Genomic DNA, 19,642 nt, shown 5'->3' with positions numbered 1-19,642 from the left:
GAACCAGCCCAGACCAACATAAACCAGTACAAACCAGTGCTTGGCACAGCAAAACGCATCCCAGTGCTCCCAGTTCCATCCCAGTTCCCCCAGTTCCATCCCAGTTCCATCCCAGTGCCCCCAGTTCCATCCCAGTGCTCCCAGTTCCATCCCAGTTCCATCCCAGTGCTCCCAGTTCCATCCCAGTTCCATCCCAGTGCTCCCAGTTCCATCCCAGTGCCCCCAGTTCCATCCCAGTGCCCCCAGTTCCATCCCAGTTCCATCCCAGTGCTCCCAGTTCCATCCCAGTGTCCCCAGTTCCATCCCAGTGCCCCCAGTTCCATCCCAGTTCCATCCCAGTGTCCCCAGTTCCTCTCCCAGTCTTCCCCAGTATCTCCCAGTCCCCTCCAAATCCCTCCCATTATCCCCAAATCCCATCCCAGTCCCTCCCAGTATCCCCAAATCCTCTCCCAGTCCATCCCAGTATCCCCAAATCCTCTCCCAGTCCATCCCAGTATCCCCAAATCCTCTCCCAGTCCATCCCAGTATCCCCAAATCCTCTCTCAGTCCATCCCAGTCCCCCCAGTATCCCCAAATCCCCTCCCAGTCCCTCCCAGTATCCCCAAATCCCCTCCCAGTATCCCCAAATCCCCTCCCAGTCCATCCCAGTATCCCCAAATCCCCTCCCAGTGCCCCCCAGTATCCCCAAATCCTCTCCCAGTCCATCCCAGTCCCTCCCAGTATCCCCAAATCCCCTCCCAGTCTCCCCCAGTATCCCCAAATCCCATCCCAGTCCCTCCCAGTATCCCCAAATCCCCTCCCAGTCCATCCCAGTCCCTCCCAGTATCCCCAAATCCCCCCCATTCCCCCTCACCTCCCCCGCCCCGTCCCTCCCGCGCTCCCTCCTCAGCCGCTGCCGCCGCTCCCGCTGCTCTCGGCCGCGCAGCCGCGCCAGCTCGGCGCTGTCCCAGCCTGGGGCAGGAGGGGGGGCCCCGGCCGGGCTCCCGGAGCTGCTCCCGGCGCGGCGGGACCGGGCCCGGAGCCCCCCGGGACCCCCCAAAGCTCGGGGGGCGCTGAGGGCGGCGCGGCTGAGGGAGGGCGCCGCCATCTTGGGGGGGGCAGGGCGGGAACGGGGAAAAGGGCGGGAACGCGTCACGTGACCGGAAAAGCGGAACGAGGGGCGGGAGCGGCGCTTTGGGGGCGTGGCCCCGGCGGGAAGGGGGCGTGGCCCCGGCGGGAAGGGGGGCGTGGCCCCGGCGGGAAGGGGGCGTGGCCCCGGCGGGAAGGGGGCGTGGCCCCGGCGGGAAGGGGGCGTGGCCTCGGCCGCGGCGCGGGGTGAGTTCGTGGGGGGATTTTTTGGGGGGAATTTGGGGGTTTTGGGGATTTTTTTTTTTTTGGGGGGGGAAATCGGGGGTGGGGAGCGAGGCGGGGAGTGTGGGGGTGCGGGGTAAATGGGGGGGTTTGGGGTAATTGGGGGGGTTTGGGGACAAACGGGAGGATTGGGGTAATTAGGGGGGTTTGGGGCAATTTGGGGGTTTGCGGTAATTGGGAGGTTTAGGGTAATTGGGGGGGTTGGGGTAATTGGGGGGTTTGCGGTAATTGGGAGCTTTAGGGTAATTGGGGGGGTTTGGGGACAAATGGGAGGATTGGGGTAATTAGGGGGTTTGGGGCAATTTGGGGCTTTGGGGTAATTTGGGGGGTTTGGGGCAATTTGGGGGGTTTGGGGTAATTAGGGGGGTTTGGGGCAATTTGGGGGGTTTGGGGTAATTGGGGGGGTTTGGGGCAATTTGGGGGTTTGGGGCAATTTGGGGGTTTGGGGCAATTTGGGGGTTTGGGGTAATTAGGGGGGTTTGGGGTAATTGGGAGATTTAGGGTAATTGGGGGGTTTAGGGTAATTGGGGGGGTTTGGGGACAAATGGGAGGATTGGGGTAATTTGGGGGGTTTGGGGTAATTGGGGGGGTTTGGGGTAATTGGGGGGTTTGGGGTAATTTGGGGGTTTGGGGCAATTTGGGGGTTTGGGGTACTGAGCTTAATTGGGGGTTTAAATTTATTTTATTGAATTGGAGGGCTGTGTTAATTTGGGTTAATTGGGGGTTTGGATTTATTGGATTTGATAGAGGATTTGGGTTAATTTACGGGTTTTGGGGCAATTAATTTGGGTTAATTGGGGGGGGTAATTAGAGGAGGGGGCATAACAGGGGCTGGGACAGAGGGGACAGGTGATGGGGGCACTGGCATGGCTTGTAGGGGACAGCCAGGTGTGCCCAGCTGTGCCCAGGTGTGCCCAGGTGTGCCCAGGTGCGATGGCGCTGCCGCGGGCGCAGCTCCAGTGCAAGAACCTGCAGGAATTCCTGCGGGGGCTCAGCCCCCCAACGCTGGACCGGCTCTACGGGCACCCGGCCACCTGCCTGGCCGTCTTCAGGTGGGCTAAAACATCCCATAATATCCCAAAATTAACCAAAATTAACCAAAATGTCCCAAATTCACCCCCTGCCACCTGCCTGGCTGTGTTCAGGTGGGCTAAAACATCCCATAATATCCTTAAATCAATCCTAAGTTATCTAAAATACCCCAAAATTAACCCAAAATAACCCAAAATTAACCCAATGGCAAGAAACCACTAACCCAAAATAACCAAAAATTAACCTGATATAAATAACCCAAAATAACTCAAAATTAACGCAAAATAATCTAAAATTAACCCAATAAAAATGACAAAAATAACCCAAAATAACCCAAAATTAATCCAATATAAATGGCCCAAAATAACTCAAACCCAAAATCAATCACCTAAAATTACCCCAAAATCACCCCAAAATTACCCCAAAATCACCCCAAAATTACCCCAAAATCACCCAAATTCAACCCAGAATAATCCTAAGTAATCCTAAATATCCCAAAATATCCCAAAATTAGCCTAAAATAACCCAAATTACCCGAAACTTCTGCTGTGCAGCCCGGCCTGGTTTTGGGTGGATTTTGGGGGTTTTGGGTGGATTTTGGGGGTTTTGGGTGGATTTTGGGGTTTTTGGGGTGGTTTTGGGGCCCTTTTTGATGAATTTTGGGGCATTTTTTGATGAATTTTGGATCAAATTTTGATGGATTTCGGGTCAATTTTTGGTGGATTTTGGGGTTGTTTTTGATGGATTTGGGGCCATTTTTTGGTGGATTTGGGGGCTGTTTTTGATGGATTTTGGGTGGATTTCAGGGGTTTTTGGGGGGTTTTGTGGGTGGGTGTTTTTGGGGTTTTTTGGGGTGTTTCTGGGGGTCCCGACCCCCCAAATCTCCCCCCAGGGAGCTGCCAGGGCGGGATTTGGGGCAGTTTTTGATGTTTTTGGGGCTGGTTTTGGTGGATTTTGGGGGTTTTTGTGGGTGGGTGTTTTTGGGGTGTTTTTGGGGTTTTTTGGGGTGTTTCTGGGGGTCCTGAGCCCCCAAATCTCCCCCCAGGGAGCTGCCAGGCCTGGATTTTGGGCAGTTTTTGATGGTTTTGGGGCTGTTTTTAGTGGATTTTGGGGATTTTTGGGGGGTTTTTGTGGGTGGGTGTTTTTGGGGTGGTTTTGGGTTTTTTTGGGGTGGTTTTGGGGTGTTTCTGGTGGTCCTGAGCCCCCAAATCTCCCCCCAGGGAGCTGCCAGGCCTGGCCCAGGCCGGGATTTGGGGCCATTTTTGATGGTTTTGGGGCCGTTTTTGATGGATTTTGGGGATTTTTAGGGGGTTTTTGGGGGTGAGTGTTTTTGGGGTGGTTTTGGGTTTTTTTGGGGTGTTTCTGGGGGTCCTGAGCCCCCAAATCTGCCCCCAGGGAGCTGCCAGGCCGGGATTTGGGGCAGTTTTTGATGGTTTTGGGGCCGTTTTTGATGGATTTTGGGTGGATTTCAGGGGTTTTTGGGAGGTTTTGGGGGTGGGGGTTTTTGGGGTGGTTTTGGGGTGTTTCTGGGGGTCCCGACCCCCCCAAATCTGCCCCCAGGGAGCTGCCGGGGCTGGCCCAGGCCGGGATCATGCGGATGCTGTTCCTGGAGCAGCCCCTGCCCCAGGCGGCCGTGGGGCTCTGGGTCAAGAAGGAGCACAGCAGGTGGGGCTGGGGGCGCTTTTGGGGGGTCCCGGGGGCTTTTGGGGGGTCCTGGGGGGTCGTGAGGAAGATTTGGGGGGTCCCAAGGAGGTTTTGGGGGGTCCCAGGGAGGTTTTGGGAGTTCCGGGGAGGTTTTGAGGAGTCTTCTGAGGGTTCTGGGGAGGTTTTGGGGGGTCCCAGGGAGGTTTTGGGGGGTCCCAGGGGGATTTTGGGGGGTCCCAGGGGGATTTTGGGGGTCCCCCGAAGGTCTTGGTGAGGTTTTGGGGGGTCCTGGGGGTCCTGGGGAGGTCCTGGGTGGTCTTGAGGAAGATTTGGGGGGTCCCAGGGGGTTTTGGGGGGTCCCAGGGAGGTTTTGGAAGATCCTGGGGAGATTTTGGGGGTCCCCCGAAGGTCTTGGTGAGGTTTTGGGGGGTCCCGGGGAGATCCTGGGGGGTCTTGAGGAAGATTTGGGGGGTCCTGGGGAGATTTTGAGGGTTGCCCGAGGGTTTTGGGGGGTCCTGGGGGGTCGGGGGGAAGATTTGGGGGGTCCCGGGGAGGTTTTGGGGGGTCCCAGGGGGATTTTGGGGGTTCCGGGGAGGTTTTGAGGAGTCCTCTGAGGGTCCTGGGGAGGTTTTGGGGGGTCCCAGGGGGATTTTGGGGGGTCCCAGGGAGGTTTTGGGGGGTCCTGGGGAGGTCCTGGGTGGTCTTGAGGAAGATTTGGGGGGTCCCGAGGAGGTTTTGGGGGGTCCCAGGGAGGTTTTGGGGGGTCCCAGGGAGGTTTTGGGAGGTCCCAGGGAGGTTTTGGAAGATCCTGGGGAGACTTTGGGGGTCCCCCGAAGGTCTTGGTGAGGTTTTGGGGGGTCCTGGGGGATACTGGGGAGGTCCTGGGTGGTCTTGAGGAAGATTTGGGGGGTCCCAAGGAGGTTTTGGGGGGTCCCAGGGAGGTTTTGGGAGGTCCCAGGGAGGTTTTGGAAGATCCTGGGGAGAATTTGGGGGTCCCCTGAGGGTCTTGGTGAGGTTTTGGGGGGTCCTGGGGAGGTCCTGGGTGGTCTTGAGGAAGATTTGGGGGGTCCCAAGGAGGTTTTGGGGGGTCCCAGGGAGGTTTTGGGGGGTCCTAGGGAGGTTTTGGGGGGTCCCGGGGAGGTTTTGGGGGGTCCCAGGGAGGTTTTGGAGGATCCTGGGGAAATTTTGGGGGTCCCCTGAGGGTCTTGGTGAGGTTTTGGGGGGTCCTGGGGCTACTTTGGGGCCCATTTGGGGGCATTTAGTGTGATTTTGTGCAGTTTTGGGGTGTTGTTTTGTGGTGTTGGGGTGATTTGGGGTGATTTTGTCTGGTTTTGGGGTGATTTTCTCTGGTTTTTGTGTGATTTTGTCCATTTTTGGGGCGATTTTGTGCGGTTTTTGGGTGATTTTGTCGGTTTTTGGGTGATTTTCTCTGATTTTTGTGTGATTTTGTCCATTTTTGGGGCGATTTTGTCCGGTTTGGGGTGATTTTGTCTGTTTTTTGGGTGCTTTTGTCGGTTTTGGGGTGATTTTGTCTGTTTTTTGTGCGATTTTGTCTGTTTTTTGTGCGATTTTGTCTGTTTTTTGTGCGATTTTGTCTGTTTTTTGGGTGTTTTTGTCTGTTTTTTGGGTGATTTTGTCTGTTTTTTGGGTGATTTTGTCTGTTTTTTTTGCGATTTTGTCTGTTTTTTGGGTGATTTTGTCTGGTTTTTGGGTGATTTTGTCCGGTTTTGGGGCGATTTTGTCCGGTTTTGGGGTGATTTTGTGCGGTTTTGGGCGATTTTGTCTGTTTTTTGGGTGATTTTGTCTGTTTTTTGTGCGATTTTGTCTGTTTTTTGGGTGATTGTGTCTGTGTTTTGGGTGATTTTGTCCGGTTTTGGGTGATTTTGTCTGTTTTTTGGGTGATTTAGTCTGTTTTTTGGGCGATTTAGTCTGTTTTTTGGGTGATTTTGTCTGTTTTTTGGGTGACTGTGTCTGTTTTGGGGCGGTTTTGCCCGTTTTTGGGGCAGGGAGCAGCAGCAGAGCCAGGAGGTGCTGCTGGAGCTGCGCCTGTGGCACCCCCACACCCTCCCGGGGGGGCTCCCGGGGGTCGCCCTGCACCCCAACTTCCGCCAGAACCTGCGCGTGGCCCTGCTGGGGGGGTGAGCGAAACGGGGAAACGGGGGGAAATTGGGAAAACGGGGGAAAACGGGGGGAAATGGGGAAAAATGGGGGTGAAATGGGAAAAAATGGGGGAGGAATGGGGAAAAACGGGGGAAAACGGGGGGGAATTGGGGAAAAATGGGGGGGAAATTGGGAAAAATGGGGGGAAAATGGGGAAAAATGGGGGGGAAATGGGGAAAAATGGGGGGAAAATGGGGAAAAATGGGGGGGAAATGGGGAAAAATGGGGGGGAAATGGGTAAAAATGGGGAAAAAATGGGGGGAATGGGGAAAAACGGGGGGAAATGGGGGGGAAATGGGGAAAATGGGGAAAAACGGGGGGGAAATGGGAAAAAGGGGGAAAAACGGGGGGGAACGGGAAAAATTGGGAAACACTAGGGGGAAATGGGAAAAAAGTGGAAAAACGGGGGGGAATGGGAAAAAACAGGGGAAAACCAGGGGAAATGGGAAAATTGAGGGGGAAATGGGGAAAAACTGGGGGGGAAATGGGGAAAATAGGGAAAAACTGGGGGCAAATGGGAAAAACGGGGGGAAATGGGGACAAATGGGGGGGAAATGGGAAAAACGGGGGGAAATGGGAAAAACGGGGGAAAACGGGGGAGGGAATGGGGGAAAATGGGGAAAAATGGGGGGGAATGGGGAAAAATGGGGGGGAAATGGGGAAAAATGGGGAAAAATTAGGGGGAAATGGGAAAAATGGGGAAAAACTAGGGGGAAATGGGAAAAACGGGGGAAATGGGAAGAATGGAGAAAAATGGGGGGAAATTGGGAAAATGGGGAAAAATGGGGGAGGGAATGGGGAAAAATGGGGAAAACGGGGAAAATGGGGGAGAAATGGGGAATATGGGGGAAAATGGGAGGGAATGGGAAAAATGGGGGGGGAATGGGAAAAAATTGGGAAAAAATGGGGGGAAATGGAGGAAACCTGGGAGGGAACGGGGGGGCGGGGGGGGGGGAGAAACTGGGGAAGAAATGAAGAAAAAATGGGGAGGAAATCTGGGCCCTGTGGGGGTTTTGGGGACATTTCCCAGAATTTGTGTGCCTGAGGGTTTTGGGGTGTTTTTTGGGGTTTTTTATGGGGTTTATGGGATGGTTTTGGGGTGCTTTTTGTGGTTTTTGGTGTCCAAACCCCCTCAAGAGAGGCCGATTTTGGAGGGTCCCCAGGGCTGAGGCCTGTGTGGGAATTTGGGCTGAAGGATCAGAAAATTGGGATTTATGAGGGGATTTCGGGATTCTTTTGGGACTTTTGGGTCTGCAAGTTTTGGGGGGTGGCTTTTGGGGTTTTTGGGGTGGTTTTTGGGGTCCAAACTCCCTCAAGAGAGGCTGATTTTGGAGGGTCCCCAGGGCTGAGGCCTGTGTGGGAATTTGGGTGGAACAATCAGAAAATTGGGATTTGTGAGGGGATTTTGGGGCACTTTTGGGACTTCGTGGGTCTGGGGGTTTTGGGGGGAGGTTTTTGGGGTTTTTTGGGGCGCTGACCCCGCCGGGGGCCGCGGTTTTGGGGTCCTGGCAGGGGCAAAGCCTGGTCGGACGACACGGCCCCGCTGGGCCCGGACCGGCACGCCCGGGACGTGCCCGCGCTGGACAAATACGCCGAGGAGCGCTGGGAGGTGGGAATTGGGGATTTTGGGGCATTTTGGGGCGTTTTGGGGGATTTCGGGGGGTTTGGGGCTGCCAGAGAGGCTGAACTTTGATTTTTAGGTGGTTTTGCACTTCATGGTGGGGTCTCCGAGCGCGGCCGTCAGCCAGGACCTGGCGCAGCTGCTGGTGCAGGCCGGGCTCATGAAGAGGTTTGGGGGATTTTGGGGGAATTTTGGCTGATTTGGGGGGATTTTGGAGGATTTTTGGGGATTTTGGGGTTCCTGAGGGTATTTGGGGAGAATTTGGAGGGGTTTGGGGAGGGTTTGAGGGAGGTTTTAGGGGGTTTTAGGAGTTTTTGAGGGGGAATTTGGGACCTGGCGCAGCTGCTGGTGCAGGCCGGGCTCATGAAGAGGTTTGGGGGATTTTGGGGGAATTTTGGGAGATTTTGGGGGATTTTGGGGATTTTGGGTATTTTGGGGTACCTGAGGGGGTTTGGGGAGAATTTGGAGGGGTTTGGGGAGGATTTGAAGGAGGTTTTAGGGGGTTTTAGGAGTTTCTGAGGGGGAATTTGGGACCTGGCGCAGCTGCTGGTGCAGGCCGGGCTCATGAAGAGGTTTGGGGGATTTTGGGGGAATTTTGGGGATTTTGGAGGATTTTTGGGGATTTTGGGGTTCCTGAGAGGGTTTGGGGAGAATTTGGAGGGGTTTGGGGAGGATTTGAGGGAGGTTTTAGGGGGTTTTAGGAGTTTTTGAGGGGGAATTTGGGACCTGGCGCAGCTGCTGGTGCAGGCCAGGCTCATGAAGAGGTTTGGGGGATTTTGGGGGAATTTTGGGTGATTTGGGGGGATTTTGGAGGATTTTTGGGGATTTTGGGGTACCTGAGGGGGTTTGGGGAGAATTTGGAGGGGTTTGGGGAGGATTTGAGGGAGGTTTTAGGGGGTTTTAGGAGTTTTTGAGGGGGAATTTGGGACCTGGCGCAGCTGCTGGTGCAGGCTGGGCTCATGAAGAGGTTTGGGGGATTTTGGGGGATTTTGGGGGATTTGGGGGGAATTTGGGGTATTTTGGGGTACCTGAGGGGGTTTGGGGAGAATTTGGAGGGGTTTGGGGAGTATTTGAGGGAGGTTTTCGGGGGTTTTAGGAGTTTCTGAGGGGGAATTTGGGACCTGGCGCAGCTGCTGGTGCAGGCCGGGCTCATGAAGAGGTTTGGGAGATTTTGGGGGATTTTGGGTGATTTGGGGGGATTTTGGGGGAATTTTGGGTATTTTGGGGTTCCTGAGGGGGTTTAGGGAGAATTTGGAGGGATTTGGGGAGGATTTGAGGGAGGTTTTAGGGGGTTTTAGGAGTTTTTGAGGGGGAATTTGGGACCTGGCGCAGCTGCTGGTGCAGGCCGGGCTCATGAAGAGGTTTGGGGGATTTTGGGGGAATTTTGGGGGATTTGGGGGGATTTTGGAGGATTTTTGGGGATTTTGGGGTTCCTGAGAGGGTTTGGGGAGAATTTGGAGGGGTTTGGGGAGGATTTGAGGGAGGTTTTAGGGGGTTTTAGGAGTTTTTGAGGGGGAATTTGGGACCTGGCGCAGCTGCTGGTGCAGGCCAGGCTCATGAAGAGGTTTGGGGGATTTTGGGGGAATTTTGGGTGATTTGGGGGGATTTTGGAGGATTTTTGGGGATTTTGGGGTACCTGAGGGGGTTTGGGGAGAATTTGGAGGGGTTTGGGGAGGATTTGAGGGAGGTTTTAGGGGGTTTTAGGAGTTTTTGAGGGGGAATTTGGGACCTGGCGCAGCTGCTGGTGCAGGCTGGGCTCATGAAGAGGTTTGGGGGATTTTGGGGGATTTTGGGGGATTTGGGGGGAATTTGGGGTATTTTGGGGTACCTGAGGGGGTTTGGGGAGAATTTGGAGGGGTTTGGGGAGTATTTGAGGGAGGTTTTCGGGGGTTTTAGGAGTTTCTGAGGGGGAATTTGGGACCTGGCGCAGCTGCTGGTGCAGGCCGGGCTCATGAAGAGGTTTGGGAGATTTTGGGGGATTTTGGGTGATTTGGGGGGATTTTGGGGGAATTTTGGGTATTTTGGGGTTCCTGAGGGGGTTTAGGGAGAATTTGGAGGGATTTGGGGAGGATTTGAGGGAGGTTTTAGGGGGTTTTAGGAGTTTTTGAGGGGGAATTTGGGACCTGGCGCAGCTGCTGGTGCAGGCCGGGCTCATGAAGAGGTTTGGGGGATTTTGGGGGAATTTTGGGGGATTTGGGGGGATTTTGGAGGATTTTTGGGGATTTTGGGGTTCCTGAGGGGGTTTAGGGAGAATTTGGAGGGGTTTGGGGAGGGTTTGAGGGAGGTTTTAGGGGGTTTTAGGAGTTTTTGAGGGGGAATTTGGGACCTGGCGCAGCTGCTGGTGCAGGCCGGGCTCATGAAGGGGTTTGGGGGATTTTGGGGGAATTTTGGGTGATTTGGGGGGATTTTGGGGGAATTTTGGGGATTTTGGGGTTCCTGAGGGGGTTTGGTCCAATTTAATTGGATTTTTGGGGAGGATTTTGGGCCGATTTAATTGGATTTTTGGGGAGGATTTTTGACCAATTTAATTGGATTTTGGGGAGGATTTTGGGCCGATTTAGTTGGATTTTGGGGAGGATTTTGGGCCGATTTAGTTGGATTTTGGGGAGGATTTTGGGCCGATTGAGTTGGATTTTGGGGAGGATTTTGGACAAATTTAATTGGATTTTGGGGAGGATTTTGGGCCGATTTAGTTGAATTTTGGGGAGGATTTTGGGCTGATTTAGTTGGATTTTTGGGGAGGATTTTGGACAAATTTAGTTGGATTTTTGGGGAGGATTTTGGACAAATTTAATTGGATTTTGGGGAGGATTTTGGGCTGATTTAGTTGCATTTTGGGGAGGATTTTGGGCCGATTTAGTTGAATTTTGGGCCGATTTAATTGGATTTTTGCGGAGGATTTTGGACCAATTTAATTGGATTTTTGGGCCGATTGAGTTGGATTTTGGGGGTGAATTTCAGGGGGCGTTCCTGCGGATTTTGGGGCTCCCCTGACGCCCCCTCCCCGTGTTTTTGGGGTCCCCAGCGAGGGGGGGGAGCCCCCCTGCATCACCTCGGCCGGGTTCCAGTTCCTGCTGCTCGACACCCCCGCCCAGCTCTGGTTCTTCATCCTGCAGTACCTGCGGGGCGCCGAGGTCAGCGCGCCCCAAAATCCCCCAAAATTCGGGTGGGGGGGTCCCAAAACCCCTCAAATTTGGGGATCCCCAAAAACCCCGGGATTCGCCTCAAAAACCACACCTGGGTTTGGGGTTTGGGGGGGGTTTGGTTTTCCAGGGGGGGAGGGGGGTTAAAACTGGGGGGGGGGGGGGGGTGTCCCCAAAATTTGGGGGAGGGTACCTAAAAGCCCTAAAATTTTGGGGGTTCCCAAAAAATCTTGGGATTTGCCCCCAAAAATTGCTCAGGGTGACCCCACCTGGGTTTGGGGTTTCAGTGTGGGATTTTTGGGGGGAGGGGGTCCCCAAATTTGTGGGGGTGCTAAAATTTGGGGGGGGGGTCCCAAAACCTGAGGGGGTTTCTAAAATCTGGGGGATTTCCCAAAACGTGAGGGTTTTTTCACAAATTTGAGGTTTTTTCCCCCAAATCCGGGAGAATTCCCAAAATCTGGGAGGGTCCCAAAACTCCCAAAATTTGGGGTGGGGGTCCCCAGAGCAGCCGGGGCCCCCCCAAACCCCCCCTGTGCACCCCCAAACCCCCCCTGTGCCCCCCAGGCGCGGGGGATGGACCTGGTGGAGATTCTGTCCTTCCTCTTCCAGCTGAGCTTCTCCACCCTGGGCAAGGTGGGACTGGGAGGGACTGGGAGGGACTGGGAGGGGATTTGGGGGGGACTGGGAGGGACTGGGAGAGGACTGGGGGGGACTGGGAAGGGATTTGGGATGGACTGGGAGGGGATTGGGGGTGACTGGGAGGGGATTGGGGGTGACTGGGAGGGACTGGGAGGGACTGGGGGATACTGGGAGGGACTGGGAGGGGATTGGGGGGGACTGGGATGGATTGGGAGGGGATTGGGGGGGACTGGGAGGGACTGCGAGGGACTGGGAGAGGGGATTGGGGGATACTGGGGGGACTGGGGGGGACTGGGAAGGGATTTGGGGGGGACTGGGAGGGGACTGGGAGGGAATTTGGGGGCACTGGGATGGACTGGGACGGGACTGGGAGGGACTGGGAGGTGATTGGGGGATACTGGGGGGACTGGGAGGGGATTGGGGGGACTGGGGGATACTGGGAGGGACTGGGGGATACTGGGACAGGACTGGGGGGGACTGGGAAGGGATTTGGGGGCACTGGGAGGGACTGGGAGGGGACTGGGCGGGGATTGGGGGATACTGGGACTGACTGGGAGGGACTGGGGGGCACTGGGAGGGGATTGGGGGGGACTGGGATGGACTGGGATGGACTGGGAGGGGATTTGGGGGCACTGGGAGGGATTTGGAGGGAACTGGGGGACCATGGGAGGAACTGGGATGAACTGGGAGCGTTCCAGGACTCCTCCTGAGGAGCTGAGAACGTTTTGGTGGTAACTGGGAGGTTACTGGGAGGTTACTGGGAGGTTACTGGGAGGTTACTGGGAGGTTACTGGTGGGAACTGGTGCTAACTGGTCTGAACTGGTGGGAACTGGGCAGGATTACTCGGTGGAGGGGATGAGCGAGTCCCTGCTGACCTTCCTGCAGCACCTGCGCGAGTTTGGCCTGGTGTTCCAGAGGAAGGTGAACTGGGAGCACTGGGAGGGACTGGGGGGGACTGGGGGGAACTGGGAGGGACTGGGAGGGGACTGGGAGGGACTGGGATGGACTGGGGGGCACTGGGGGGGACTGGGAGGGACTGGGAGGGGACTGGGGGGGACTGGGAGGGACTGGGAGGGGACTGGGGGGGACTGGGAGGGGACTGGGGGGACTGGGAGGGACTGGGGGGGAACTGGGAGGGACTGGGGGGGAACTGGGAGGGACTGGGAGGGACTGGGAGGGAACTGGGAGGGACTGGGAGGGACTGGGAGGGACTGGGGGGGACTGGGAGGGACTGGGAGGGACTGGGAGGGACTGGGGGGGGGACTGGGAGGTGTCAGGACTGACCTGGGGACACTCAGGGACAGCTCCTGACTCCCTTGGGGACACCTGGGGACACTCGGGGACACCTGGGGACACTCGGAGACACTTGGGGACACTCGGGGACACCCTGGGGACAGTCGGGGACACTTGGGGACACTTGAGGACAGCTTCTGGCTCCCTTGGGGACACCCTGGGGACACTCAGAGATACCCTGGGGACACTCAGGGACATCCTGGGGACACTTGGGAACACTCGGGGACACTCAAAGACACCCTGGGGACACCTGGGGACACCTTGGGACACCCTGGGGACACTCAGGGACACTTGGGGACACCCTGGGGACACTCGGGGACACCCGGGGACACCTGGGGACACCCTGGGGACACCTGGGGGACACTCAGGGACACTCGGGGACACCCTGGGGACCCTCGGGGACACTCGGGGACACGGTGTGGCGCTGTCCCCAGCGGAAGTCGCGGCGGTTCTACCCGACCCGGCTGGCCATCGCGCTGGCCTCGGGGACAGCGGGGACAGCGCCGGGGACCTTGGGGACAGCGGGGACGGAGCCCGACGGGCACGGCTTCCTCCTGGTGGAGACCAACTACCGCATCTACGCCTACACAGGTGGGACACCTTGGGGACACCGGGGACACCTGGGGACACCTTGGGGACACCTTGGGGACACCGGGGACACCCCTGTCACCCTGTGGGGCACCCTGGGGACACCCTGGGGACACCGGGGACACCTGGGGACACCCTGGGGACACCTTGGGACACCTTGGGACACCTTGGGGACACTTTGGGACACCTGGGGACACCTGGGGACACCCCTGTCACCCTGTGGGGCACCCTGGGGACACCCTGGGGACACCCCTGTCACCCTATGGGAGAGCTTGAGGACACCATGGGGCACCTGGGGACACCCTGGGGACACCAGGGACACCCCTGTCACCCTGTGGGGCACCCTGGGGACACCTGGGGACAGCTTGGGGACACTTTGGGACACCCCTGTCACCCTGTGGGGCACCCTGGGGACACGTTGGGGACACCGGGGACACCCCTGTCACCCTTGGTCCTCCCTGGGTCTCGATGTCCAATGTCCCCATTGATGTCCCCATTGATGTCCCCAACCCCTGAGCCCACCAATGTCCCCCATGTCCTCAATGTCCCCAATCCCCCCAACGTCCCCGCTGTCCCCTCCATGTCCCCGCTGTCCCCTCGATGTCCCTGCTGTCCCCTCGATGTCCCCGCTGTCCCCTCGATGTCCCCAATGTCCCCAATCCCGTCAATGTCCCCGCTGTCCCCTCGATGTCCCCGCTGTCCCCAGACTCGGAGCTGCAGGTGGCCCTCATCGCGCTCTTCTCGGAGCTCCTCTACCGCTTCCCCAACCTGGTGGTGGCCCAGGTGACACGGGACAGCGTGCAGGCGGCCATCGCCAACGGCATCACCGCCGAGCAGGTGACACGGGGACACTGGGGACATTGGGGACATTGGGGACATTGGGGACATCCCTGGGGACATGGGGACACTGGGGACACCGGGGACATTGGGGACATTGGGGACATTGGGGGCACTGGGGACATTGGGGACATTGGGGACATTGGGGGCACTGGGGACATTGGGGACATTGGGGACACTGGGGACATTGGGGACATTGGGGACATTGGGGACACTGGGGACACTGGGGACATTGGGGATGTTGGGGACATTGGGGACATTGGGGACACTGGGGACACTGGGGACACTGGGGACATTGGGGACACTGGGGACACTGGGGGGACATTGGGGACACTGGGGACACATTGGGGACACTGGGGACACATTGGGGACATTGGGGACATCGGGGACATTGGGGACATCGTGGGCATTTGGGACATCAGGGACATTGGGGACATTGGGGACATTGGGGACATTGGGGACACTGGGGACATTTGGGGACATTGGGGACATTTCGGGTATGGGGACATTGGGGACACTGGGGACATTGGGGGACACTGGGGACATTTGGGGACACCGGTGACAGCGGTGGCGCCCTCCCCGCAGATCATTCACTTCCTGCGCACCCGCGCCCACCCCGTGATGGCCAAACAGGTGAGGGGGGCTGGGCGGGGTCCCCAAATCCCTTATGGGGGTCCCCAATCCCTTATGGGGGTCCCAGATCCTTTATGGGGGTCCCCAAATCCTTATGGGGGTCCCAAATCCTTTTTGGGGGTCCCCAAATCCTTTAGGGGGGGTCCCCAATCCCCTATGGGGGTCCCCAATCCCTTATGGGGGTCCTCAATCCCCTATGGGGGTCCCCAATCCCTTATGGGGGTCCCCAATCCCTTATGGGGATCCCAAATCCTTTATGGGGGTCCCCAAATCCTTTATGGGGGTCCCCAATCCCTTATGGGGGTCCCCAATCCCTTATGGGGTCCCCAAATCCTTATGGGGGGTCCCAAATCCCCTATGGGGGTCCCCAATCCCCTATGGGGGTCCCCAATCCCTTATGGGGGTCCCCAAATCTTTATGGGGTCCCCAATCCCTTATGGGGTCCCCAATCCCTTATGGGGGTCCCCAATCCCCTATGGGGGTCCCCAAACCCTTATGGGGGTCCCCAATCCTTTATGGGGGTCCCAAATCCTTTTTGGGGGTCCCCAATCCCCAATGGGGGTCCCAAATCCCTTATGGGGGTCCCCAATCCCTTATGGGGGTCCCAATCCCTTATGGGGGTCCCAAATCAATTTTGGGGGTCCCAAATCCCTTATGGGGGTCCCCAATCCTTTTTGGGGGGTCCCCAATCCCTTATGGGGGTCCCAAATCCTTTATGGGGGTCCCCAATCCCTTATGGGGGTCCCAAATCCCTTATGGGGGTCCCCAATCCCTTATGGGGGTCCCCAATCCCTTATAGGAGTCCCAAATCCTTTATAGGGGTCCCAAATTCTTTTTTGGGGGTCCCCAATCCTTTTTGGGGGTTCCCAAATCCCTTATGGGGGTCCCCAATCCCTTATGGGGGTCCCAAATCCTTTTTTGGGGGGTCCCAAATCCATTTTGGGGGGTCCCAAATCCTTTTTGGGAGGTCCCCAATCCCTTATGGGGTACCCCAATCCCCTATGGGTGTCCCCAATCCTTTTTTGGGGGTCCCCAAATCCTTTATGGGGGTCCCCAATCCCTTATGGGGGTCCCCAAATCCCTTATGGGGGTCCCCAATCCCTTATGGGGGTCCCAAATCCTTTATGGGGGTCCCCAAATCTTTATGGGGGTCCCCAATCCCCTATGGGGGTCCCAAATCCTTTTTGGGGGGTCCCCAAATCCCCTATGGGGGTCCCCAATCCCTTATGGGGGTCCCCAATCCTTTATGGGGGTCCCAATCCCCTATGGGGGTCCCCAATCCCTTATGGGGGTCCCCAATCCTTTATGGGGGTCCCCAATCCCTTATGGGGGTCCCCAATCCCTTATGGGGGTCCCCAATCCCCTATGGGGGTCCCAAATCCTTTATGGGGGTCCCCAATCCCTTATGGGGGTCCCAATCCCTTATGGGGGTCCCCAATCCCTTATGGGGGTCCCCAATCCTTTATGGGGATCCCAAATCCTTTATGGGGGTCCCAGATCCTTTTTGGGGGTCCCGAATCCTTTATGGGGGTCCCCAATCCCTTATGGGGGTCCCAAATCCTTTATGGGGGTCCCCAAATCCTTTATGGGGGTCCCCAATCCCCTATGGGGGTCCCCAAATCCTTTATGGGGGTCCCAAATCCTTTATGGGGGTCCCCAAATCCTTTATGGGGGTCCCAATCCCTTATGGGGGTCCCAAATCCCTTATGGGGGTCCCCAATCCTTTATGGGGGTCCCAAATCCCTTATGGGGGTCCCAAATCCCTTATGGGGGTCCCCCAATCCCTTATGGGGGTCCCAAATCCTTTATGGGGGTCCCCAATCCCTTATGGGGGTCCCCAAATCCTTTATGGGGGTCCCAAATCCCTTATGGGGGTCCCAAATCCCCTATGGGGGTCCCAATCCCCTATGGGGGTCCCAAATCCTTTATGGGGGGTCCCAAATCCTTTTTGGGGGTCCCCAAATGTCCCTGTGTCCCTGTCCCCAGTCCCCAGTGCTGCCCCCGACCATCACGGACCAGATCCGCCTGTGGGAGCTCGAGCGGGACCGGCTGCGCTTCTCGGACGGTCAGTGTCCCCAAAGTGTCCCCAAAGTGTCCCCAGGGTGTCCCCAAAGTGTCCCCAAGGTGTCCCCAAAGTGTCCCCAGAGTGTCCCCAGAGTGTCCCCAAAGTGTCCCCAAAGTGTCCCCAAAGTGTCACCAGGGTGTCCCCAAAGTGTCACCAGGGTGTCCCCAAAGTGTCCCCAAAGTGTCCCCAAAGTGTCACCAAGGTGTCCCCAAGGTGTCCCCAAAGTGTCACCAAGGTTTCCCCAAAGTGTCCCCAGAGTGTCCCCAAGGTGTCCCCAAAGTGTCCCCAGGGTGTCCCCAGGGTGTCCCCAAAGTGTCCCCAAGGTGTCCCCAAAGTGTCCCCAAAGTGTCACCAGGGTGTCCCCAAAGTGTCCCCAAAGTGTCCCCAAAGTGTCACCAGGGTGTCCCCAAAGTGTCCCCAAAGTGTCCCCAAAGTGTCACCAGGGTGTCCCCAAAGTGTCCCCAAAGTGTCCCCAAAGTGTCCCCAGGGTGTCCCCAAAGTGTCCCCAAAGTGTCCCCAAAGTGTCCCCAAGGTGTCCCCAAAGTGTCCCCAAGGTGTCCCCAAAGTGTCCCCAAAGTGTCCCCAAAGTGTCCCCAAAGTGTCCCCAAGGTGTCCCCAAGGTGTCCCCAAAGTGTCCCCAAAGTGTCCCCAAGGTGTCCCCAAGGTGTCCCCAAAGTGTCCCCAAAGTGTCCCCAGAGTGTCCCCAAAGTGTCCCCAAAGTGTCCCCAAGGTGTCCCCAAAGTGTCCCCAAAGTGTCCCCAAGGTGTCCCCAAGGTGTCCCCAAAGTGTCCCCAAAGTGTCACCAGGGTGTCCCCAAAGTGTCCCGAAAGTGTCCCCAAGGTGTCCCCAGAGTGTCCCCAAAGTGTCCCCAAAGTGTCCCCAAGGTGTCCCCAGGGTGTCCCCAAAGTGTCCCCAGAGTGTCCCCAAAGTGTCACCAGGGTGTCCCCAAGGTGTCACCAGAGTGTCCCCAAAGTGTCCCCAAGGTGTCCCCAAAGTGTCCCCAAAGTGTCACCAGGGTGTCCCCAGGTTGTCACCAGAGGATTCTGAAAATGTCCCCAAAGGGGAAGTGACACCAGAGCAGGAGAGGTGCCACCCTGGGGATGTCCCCAAAGGGGCAGGTGCCACCCTGGGGATGTCCCCAAAGGGAAATGCCACCCTGGCGGTGTCCCCAAGGGAAAATGCCACCCTGGGGATGTCCCCAAGGGGAAATGCCACCCTGGGGATGTCCCCAAGGGAAAATGCCACCCTGGGGATGTCCCCAAAGGGAAATGCCACCCTGGGGATGTCCCCAAAGGGAAATGCCAATCCTGGCGGTGTCCCCAAGGGAAAATGCCACCCTGGGGATGTCCCCAAAGGGAAATGCCACCCTGGGGATGTCCCCAAGGGGCAGGTGCCCCCTGGGGATGTCCCCAAGGGAAATGCCAATCCTGACGGTGTCCCCAAGGGAAAATGCCACCCTGGGGATGTCCCCAAAGGGGCAGGTGCCACCCTGGGGATGTCCCCAAGGGAAATGCCACCCTGGCGGTGTCCCCAAGGGAAAATGCCACCCTGGGGATGTCCCCAAGGGAAATGCCAATCCTGGGGATGTCCCCAAGGGAAATGCCACCCTGGGGATGTCCCCAAAGGGAAAATGTCACCCTGGGGATGTCCCCAAAGGGAAATGCCACCCTGGGGATGTCCCCAAAGGGAAAATGTCACCCTGGGGATGTCCCCAAGGGGCAGGTGCCACCCTGGGGATGTCCCCAAGGGGAAATGCCACCCTGGGGATGTCCCCAAGGGAAAATGCCACCCTGGGGATGTCCCCAAAGGGAAATGCCACCTTGGGGATGTCCCCAAGGGGCAGGTGCCACCCTGGGGATGTCCCCAAGGGAAAATGCCACCCTGGGGATGTCCCCAAGGGGCAGGTGCCACCCTGGTGGTGTCCCCAAAGGGAAATGCCAATCCTGGGGATGTCCCCAAAGGGAAATGCCACCCTGGGGATGTCCCCAAGGGGAAATGCCAATCCTGGCGGTGTCCCCAAGGGAAATGCCACCCTGGGGATGTCCCCAAAGGGAAATGCCACCCTGACGGTGTCCCCAAGGGGCAGGTGCCACCCTGGGGATGTCCCCAAGGGGCAGGTGCCACCCTGGGGATGTCCCCAAAGGGAAAATGCCAATCCTGGCGGTGTCCCCAAAGGGAAATGCCACCCTGGGGATGTCCCCAAGGGAAATGCCACCGTGGGGATGTCCCCAAGGGGAAATGCCAATCCTGGCGGTGTCCCCAAAGGGAAAATGCCACCCTGGGGATGTCCCCAAGGGAAAATGCCACCCTGGGGATGTCCCCAAGGGGAAATGCCACCCTGGGGATGTCCCCAAAGGAAGATGCCACCCTGGGGATGTCCCCAAGGGAAATGCCACCCCGGCGGTGTCCCCACGGCTGTCCCCTCCCCCAGGTGTGCTGTACAACCAGTTCCTGTCCCAGGTGGATTTCGAGGTGCTGCGGGACCACGCCCGGGCCCTGGGGGTGCTGGTGTTCGAGAACCCCGCGCGGCGCCTGATGGTCGTCACGCCCGCCGGCCACCCCGACGTCAAACGCTTCTGGAAGAGGCAGAAACACAACGGCTGAGCCCAAAATCCCCCAAATTCCCAAAATCCTGG

At 57.5% G+C, this 19,642-nt stretch overlaps 2 protein-coding genes across 2 annotated transcripts in view; one reads left to right on the top strand and one right to left on the bottom strand.

Moving 5' to 3' along the window:
* Nucleotides 1-1,346, bottom strand: part of VARS2 (valyl-tRNA synthetase 2, mitochondrial) — a gene marked incomplete at its 5' end in the record, with an annotated part of 28,227 nt that extends 26,881 nt beyond the window's left edge. The window contains one exon of the mRNA XM_072921014.1: nt 854-1,346. Coding sequence (XP_072777115.1) covers nt 854-1,346 — 493 coding nt within the window. The remainder of the gene's footprint in view (nt 1-853) is intronic.
* Nucleotides 1,193-19,627, top strand: GTF2H4 (general transcription factor IIH subunit 4). Its single transcript, XM_072921083.1, has 14 exons — nt 1,193-1,314; nt 2,249-2,402; nt 3,943-4,047; nt 6,033-6,164; nt 7,699-7,795; nt 7,887-7,975; nt 10,833-10,941; nt 11,515-11,583; nt 12,428-12,511; nt 13,318-13,474; nt 14,178-14,308; nt 14,894-14,941; nt 16,928-17,006; nt 19,438-19,627. The coding sequence occupies exons 2-14, from the start codon at nt 2,284-2,286 to the stop codon at nt 19,608-19,610; spliced, it is 1,392 nt and encodes a 463-aa protein (XP_072777184.1). The 5' UTR covers nt 1,193-1,314; nt 2,249-2,283; the 3' UTR covers nt 19,611-19,627.
* The last annotated feature ends 15 nt before the right edge of the window (nt 19,628-19,642 follow it).

The sequence above is a fragment of the Taeniopygia guttata genome, chromosome 35, assembly GCF_048771995.1.
Source record: "Taeniopygia guttata chromosome 35, bTaeGut7.mat, whole genome shotgun sequence".
NCBI classification, from domain to species: Eukaryota; Metazoa; Chordata; class Aves; order Passeriformes; family Estrildidae; genus Taeniopygia; species Taeniopygia guttata.
The sequence above is the reverse complement of the archived record's forward strand: the minus strand, read 5'-3'. Positions and strand labels throughout refer to the sequence as shown.